Source organism: Callionymus lyra, chromosome 2, assembly GCF_982586985.1.
Source record: "Callionymus lyra chromosome 2, fCalLyr1.hap1.1, whole genome shotgun sequence".
NCBI lineage: Eukaryota > Metazoa > Chordata > Actinopteri > Syngnathiformes > Callionymidae > Callionymus > Callionymus lyra.
Genome location: NC_141819.1, coordinates 22,833,920 through 22,841,334, shown reverse-complemented (window position 1 = coordinate 22,841,334; position 7,415 = coordinate 22,833,920). Strand labels below are relative to the sequence as shown.

The 7,415-nt window shown below is 41.7% G+C and overlaps 1 protein-coding gene across 1 annotated transcript; it reads left to right on the top strand.

Moving 5' to 3' along the window:
* Nucleotides 1-332: 332 nt before the first annotated feature.
* On the top strand, nt 333-5,640 carry sost (sclerostin). Its single transcript, XM_087784138.1, has 2 exons — nt 333-728; nt 3,967-5,640. The coding sequence occupies exons 1-2, from the start codon at nt 392-394 to the stop codon at nt 4,371-4,373; spliced, it is 744 nt and encodes a 247-aa protein (XP_087640264.1). The 5' UTR covers nt 333-391; the 3' UTR covers nt 4,374-5,640.
* The last annotated feature ends 1,775 nt before the right edge of the window (nt 5,641-7,415 follow it).

The following is a 7,415-nucleotide window of genomic DNA, read 5'->3' as shown; positions in this document are numbered from 1 at the left end:
AGAAAAAGTTTTAATTTTGGGTGAACTAACCTTTAAGACTGGGGCCCGGAGTGGTTTCTGCCCAGGGTCCCAGAGTCACTGGAGCTGTTCATGCTGATGACCATAAATCTAAGAGAGGAAGAAACAGATTTTTGTGCGTAAATGACAAAAGTAGGACGACAGGTGTGTCATGAAAGAGTTAATCCTGTCCTGAACCAAACACCCACCTTCTCGTTTCTCAATGAATCTCGAGAGCAGGTTCAACTCCTCCCACTTTGAGTAAGAGCCTAATTGTTCGACTTTGACGAAACGCCGGCTTTATAAAGCCCCAGTCCCAGTCGGAGCCTGGACCCTGAACGCATCACCGCCTCCGTCTCTCCTCCGTCTGTGCGCTCTTCTCTGCCCGGCCATCATGCAGGTGTCTCCGGCTCAGCTCGTCTACAGCTCCGCGCTGCTGCTGCTGCTCCTCCAGGGATGTTGCTCCAGTGCCAGGGGATGGAAGGTACTGAAGAACGATGGCACCGAGATTTTACCGGAATACCGGGGGAACAGTCGAGCTCCACACGAAGAGATGCTTCAAGAATCCAACAGCAACAGCAACAGCAACAGTAACAGTAACAGTAACAGCAACAGCAACAGCAACAGCAACAGCAACAGCAACCAAAACAACAACAACAACAAAAGCAACAATAACACGGTCAATAACCGAGCGAAGAATGGAGGAAGAAATACAAACACCGTCTCTTACAGTAAGTGTTCAAATATATATTGACTTATTACAACTCTCTGACTTAATTTAAGAAATAAAAAAAATAAAAAACTTATTTTAATTTAGATATTAAGCGAATTCAATATATTTATCTGTTCTATATTTTCTTTTGGATATTTAGGCTGCAATTCCTGAAGAAATGTAGTGTCAATATGTGATTGAAAGCAGTATTGATGATTTATTTGTTATGGTTGATTCATAGATATTTCCATATTCCATAAAAAGGCAAACATTAAATAAAATAATAAAATACAACCAGTAATTCTAACACCGGTTTTTCCTCATTCAACTGTTTATCATTGTAGCACTTTATCTTTTCGGTCACTTGAAGAAAAAAAAAGAAGCCATATCTGAATAGTCGTTATTGAAAAAGATATTTTGCACTTATGATACGTTTTTTAAAGCTTGAGTGTGAAATTCTTTCCTTAAGCTGTGGTCAGGAGTTTAGAAACTTCTCTGCGCTGTCACACGCACGCTTGCATGCATTGTTATGGTTTTTCTGTAAATGTAAAAATCAAATGCAACGTAGATACACTGGTCACTTTTCTCATTAAAAACAAATGCCCAGTAAATGTAATATACAGCATGTTTAATTGATGCTCATTATTGCGATGATGAAATAATTGTTGTTTTATTACCATCTAAACTGTTATTTTAAGAGAGATTCAAACATCTACTGTTTATACGATAGAACTACCTCAGAAGTTTTATTTTCTGTGATTTCATCCAAGAGAAATGTTCCCTTTCATGAAGTCAAACGGTTTCTGTTCTCACCCCTTCGCCTTGATTCAATCACTGTGGCTCCGATTTGTGATCAAAGATTCAATTTAGGGAAAAGAGCAAATTCCTAAACTGACCTCTAATAGTGTGATTGATTTCTATTTGTTGTGGTTTTTAGCACTCGAGCCGTCGGCCTTCAGAATCACATGCTCAACGACAACAACACAATTATTTGGCTAAGTAGCCTCTAAGAATGGGACAACAAATCCGTACTCACTAAAATAATAATCCACAGGATTACCTCTTTCATCCGTCTTGTCCTGGGGTGACTCCGGACGGGGTCATGGAAAAGGCTTTGGTCTGTTTTCTGAGCGGAGTCACACAACAGAATAGCTGACCGTTTGCCCTAGCGTTATGTTGCAATAAATACATATAACAAATTATTATATCAACAGTTCTATGTATTTTTTATATGTTTCAATAGAATCATAGCTTCTGTTTGAACTCACTTGGTCATACTTAAATAATTACAACACAGCATTTCCTTATTAAACAAAACCTAATAAAGACTTTAATCCACTTCACATTAGCTCAGAGAAGGTTGCGGATTCAATCTTCCTTTTAGCCCCAATGAATCACACGTGTGTCTCTATCATAATCCAGGCTAAAATTTGAACCAGTGGGTGATCAGTGCTCGACCTATAACCCTAGACTATCTGTGATCCGGGTATGATATAATCCTTCTGTGGTTCTCACCAGCAGGGGTTGTGCTGCGGATCACTGAGCTCAAGGGTTTTCTCCTTCACTTCTGTACTCGGGTGTTAACGCCATCCTTTTTTTATACATCTTTTATCCTTCACCATTCTCACGTCTTCAGAATGTCTTTAAGTATCTTTTAAGTATAGTGTGACCATTATAATAAATATCTATATCCTTGCTGGAGTGAAAAGTAATTTTTACATCACATACACCTGGTTCTAATCCAACCCCAAAGCTTAACAATCTGTGACTGTCGTAATAAAGCCAAGAGAAAGAAGGCACCAAGACAAATATCCTTAATATAATGGCCAAATGACAAATGAAGCTAAACATATTATTTGATTATGGTTACACATATCACTTCAAAAACATTTATTCCAAAGTTTCTTTATATTATCTTATATGGGACAATACATATTCTCAACAAGGACAAATAGAAATTGAGCAAAAATGTCTTAAAACAAAGGACTGTAACAAGTTACAGATAAGTTCAGATGGTAAAAATGGTTAAAAAATACATACAAAACAATTAAGTTAGTGGGCAAAGTGAAACATTTCCAAAGTAGAAGTCTCATAGTTTTCACTCTGACCTCACGAGGGCCACATTTCTACATTGAAAAGGCGACATCTGGCCCACAGGCCACTGTTTGCCCAGGTTGAATTTAGAGTTCAACATCAAACTTAAATGTCAAGGAGTCAAAAGGCCACAAACAACAGGTGCATCCAGTCATAATATCATAATCTACCTCTTTATTCCAGCTCATCCATTGGATTGTTATTTGTTACTTCGTTACTCAGTTATCACAAGGGGACAAAAAAAAAAAACGCCAAATGGTTTTCCGCAGACAAGATGACCCGACTCTTTGACCATTGTTGAAAACTGCCGCTCTGTATTCTCCAGTCTTTGTTTGCTACCTCTGTTCAGATGTTGCAGAAAAACAGCAGATCAGGTTCACGGCGAAAAGGAAATAGAGGAAGTCCTCACACATAAATCCTTTGTCCAGGTCTTTATTTGTGAAGAATGAGCCGTAGGAAAACAGATCCCTCTGTACGTGTATCGTTTCTAAACCGTCAGTTCCTTTTGACCTTTCCTGCACCGTGCTTGTTAAACAAAAACTGCGGCACAATAACTCGTGCATACGCCTGTAAAACAGCCGAAACATACGATCCCGGGCTCTGTGTGCGTCGTCTCGAGTCAGACTGGCAGATGTCCAACGTGGTCCAAACGGTAGGGCTGCCGTCAAGTAGTCTATCGGAACATACGTTTTCCCGGAGGCCGAGGCGAGTATGCCAGTTCTGTCCTGCGGCTCTCCATTAGGTTTGATTGAGCTGTTAAATGGCTCGAGGATCTGGGTTTGCTATCAGCTGATTGCTGCCAGCTGCTTTTATTTTGTCAAGCCCGCCGTCCGCTTAATGATCGCACCATGAATCAAACTCTGATCTCACCGCCGTCGATCTCCGGGTTTGGTATGAAAGTGAAGTTTATGGAATGTTGTAAATGTACTGCAGTTTTTACGGCGATGTTTAAGAACTCAAATGAAAATGCGTCGCCCCCCTCTGGTGCAATTTTAATCCAGTTAATGTTTTCTACCGTTCAGTCGTTTAACAAATAACACAATCAGCAAGTTTATGTTGGCGGGTTGAGACTAAGAAAAAATGATCGCTGCCACGTTGAAACCTGTTCCAAGTGTTTGTGTTGGGCCGAGTCCAGACTGAACGTTTCCTTCTCGTCCACGCAGGTGCCTCGGAGCTCAGCTGCCGGGAGCTCCGATCGACGCGCTACATCACCGACGGCTCCTGCCGGAGCGCGAAGCCCGTGAAGGAGCTGGTGTGCTCGGGCCAGTGCCTGCCCGCTCACCTGATGCCCAATCAGATCGTGCGAGGGAAGTGGTGGAGAAGCAGCGCGTCCGACTACCGCTGCATACCGGCGCACTCTCGGACCCGTCGGGTCCAGCTCCAGTGTCCCACCGGCAACACCCGGACTTACAAAATCCGCGTGGTGACGTCCTGCAAGTGCAAGCGCTTCAGGCCCCACCACAACCAGTCGGAACCGAAGGAGCCGCCGAAGGCCCAGCGCAGCAAGAAGCGCTTACCTCAAGACCGGACCAAGGACAACAACACGCCGTTGATTGGGAATTCATTCTAATGTATCTTCCCCCGATATCTAGGAAAAGACCAAAGCGAATAAATCACACGTACCTCCCATGAGGGAATGTGTGAGGAAAAAATGTACAGATAAGCTATTGTTCGCTCTGATTTGAAGTCCGTCTTAAAGCCATACGTCGCCAATGTAGGGGCTCATATGCATGACATCAAAGCCAAAAATCATTCACTTACTCACACAGCAAAAACTTTTCTGGGTTTCTAATCTGTCATAAAACGCAATTCAAGCATTACGAGAAAACATCCCAGAGGTTCAGAAACACATCTGTGCAAACATCCAGCGGATGAAGAGCTACACAGTAGGATCTCCAGGATTCCTAGACGCCTCCCAGCGCTCGGGCCGAAGCGGCGGAGCGTGTCGGCACCTCACCTCCGCCGGGCCTGTAGATGTTGGAAGCGCTCCTGGAGACAAATTGGTCCGAGTGAACGTCGGGGGCACAGGGCATTCCTGCGACTCCTCGTAATTACTAAATAAGTACTGCGCTACCATTTGAGTCATAAAAAGTCATTTCCTTTCCTCTCTCCGGTTCCTGTTTGTCAGAATCACATGTGTGTAGGAGGCTTCGGAGCATTTGTTGTGCAGTACCTCGGGCGGGATTCTTCACCAGAACACCCACAACCAGAATTCTTTTTCTTGATGGGCCAAGTAGAGCAGCGACTGTGGATCTGCTGTGGATCTGGCCCACAGGCTTCCGGGACACCTACACTCCTTTCTATACGTCTTCTGTAAATAGCTCAGTTGGTTACCATGTAGGTGCAGCAACTAAATCTAAAGCAGCCATATTCGTTGGCTGTCCAGCATATTTTCCTTCACACTGCTTCCCGATTTATCTACAAAAGTGAGCTGAGCCAGAAGCTCTCCATATCCCAATCAAGTTTCTTTCCCGCTATGGTTTATGACTGACAGAATCAGATCACAGATGGTGCTCCGGGTTGAGACTTGGAGTAGAGCCACCGCTCATGAGTGGAACGAGGAAGCAGCAACTAGAAAAAGTGTTTTTCATGTGAAGAGCTGCAGTGATGGGACATTTCAAAGCTTAGCACTCGAATCCCCTCGAGAGGGGAAAAAAAGGGAGGACACACGAGGAAGGACTTATGAATATTGAACTGCATATTTATTTTTATTTTACACATTTAAATTATTTATGCGACTTTTTGTAGTAAATGGCAGCCATTATTGTCCTGTAGTACAAAAGTTTCTTTGGAAATGAAATACTGTACAGTGCATTAATAAAGTCAAGGCAGATATATATCGTAAATGGCTGGTGTTGTCTTTGTGCTGATGAAATACTCAAATTGATGTTTGTACAGGAGATGACGCCATTTGTGATTAAAACTGTATCACATTTAAATCTTAAAACAATGTTTGCATTTATTTGGCTGTGGTCAATAATATTGAAGCCAAGGTGCTTTAATAGTTTTAAGAAACTTTTTTTTTTCTTCTTGACCTCTTACTCTGGGGTCATGATCTAGGTTGTTAACATGCTTACATACGTGTCCCTAAAGGGGTCAGAGTAAAACCTCACGCCTTTTAAAAGCCATTAAAGTGTTGAGATGGTAGAAAGGTTTTACAACAATAACCTTAGAGAAATAAGCATTCGTTTGTGCATTAAAATAATATTGGTTTAATACTTTAGCCTCACAAAAAAATGTACTTTGGTTCCCGATATTAGCTTCAGCAAAACAATTGCTTCATAATAAATATTAGCATTAGCACCAACCTTACCTAAACGTGAGCTGGGTCACCAGTACGATAAGTTAGACTTGAATTTTCTAGACTATAACTGACTATATCAAGAAAAGTTATTCAGTAGCTTTAGCCCAACCCTTAGCCAGACTATAAGCCTTACATTAAGCTCACAATACATACGTGTTTCAATAGTAAAAAGCATCATTATTTACGTCATCATTTTTTTAGGAACAGTGGACCAAATCTTTATCTGTAATAGCATCTTCAATCACTCCACATGTGTTTAGTAGATTTGGAAAAGGTGTTGGATTGTATCCATCAGGGTATCATGTGTCAGTGTGGGGTTTTGAACCTGTAACTATAGACTACAAGTTCAGTATGACTGTCATCATGACAGTTATACAAGTTGAATTCACCTCCAGTAAGAGTTGGACTCTGCCATTATCCTTTGTCACAAATCTTAGTTGGACCTTCAGTTCTCGATGTGGCATAACCTAAAATCAATTGTGATTAATGAACATTTGATATTAATCAACAGAAGCAAATCATTTATTTCAAGAGGCCGTGAAGTTTCTCTGACTTCAAACACAGCAAACCTCATTAAAGTAACAGAAGGTTTAATTCATTTGAATGTTTTCTCACCTACCTCAGTCTCCGTCGACGCTGCATTTACCTAGATTGTTTTAATTGGCAACACGAATGAATGTCGTTAAAAATCAATACATCAAAACCTCGGTTTGTTATCACAATATTTCACGGTGAATCTGCTGATTGGTCGTGTACGTTTTCCCAATTTATTCATTCCAGCAACCAAAACAAATCATTCCCGAGCCAGAAAGTCGGAACACAATCGTGTTGCAATCCAAGCAAATCAGAGTAAATGAGCGCCGCTTAATGAGGTGTTTATTTGTAAACCTACACTCGAATCACTGGGACATGACCTCCCTCTGTGGGCCCTGCAAACTCAAAACAGACAATCCCTGTGGCGATTGTGCCAGTGGAGGTCAGTGGAGTTGGATTGCACTACATCATCCACAAGACGTCAGGAAGTCGAGCTCTGCGGGAGAAAGAAGAAGAAGAACCTGAAGGTATGTTTTGTGTCAAGAACTTGTCATAGCATTTCTACTTCTACTTCCTGTTGCTTTATTCTTATTTCAAATAATAAGTGGTCGGTCTGTTGTCCTGTGACCCTCAGTACAGCTCAGTGATGACGAGGTTTAAGCTCAATTTCGATTCAACAACATGACTCCAAAATAAAACCAGGTATCTTTTGTTTCTCAGGCCTCTTAAATGCTGACACAGCATCTGTCCTGCGTTATTGTACGGTGACCTGTG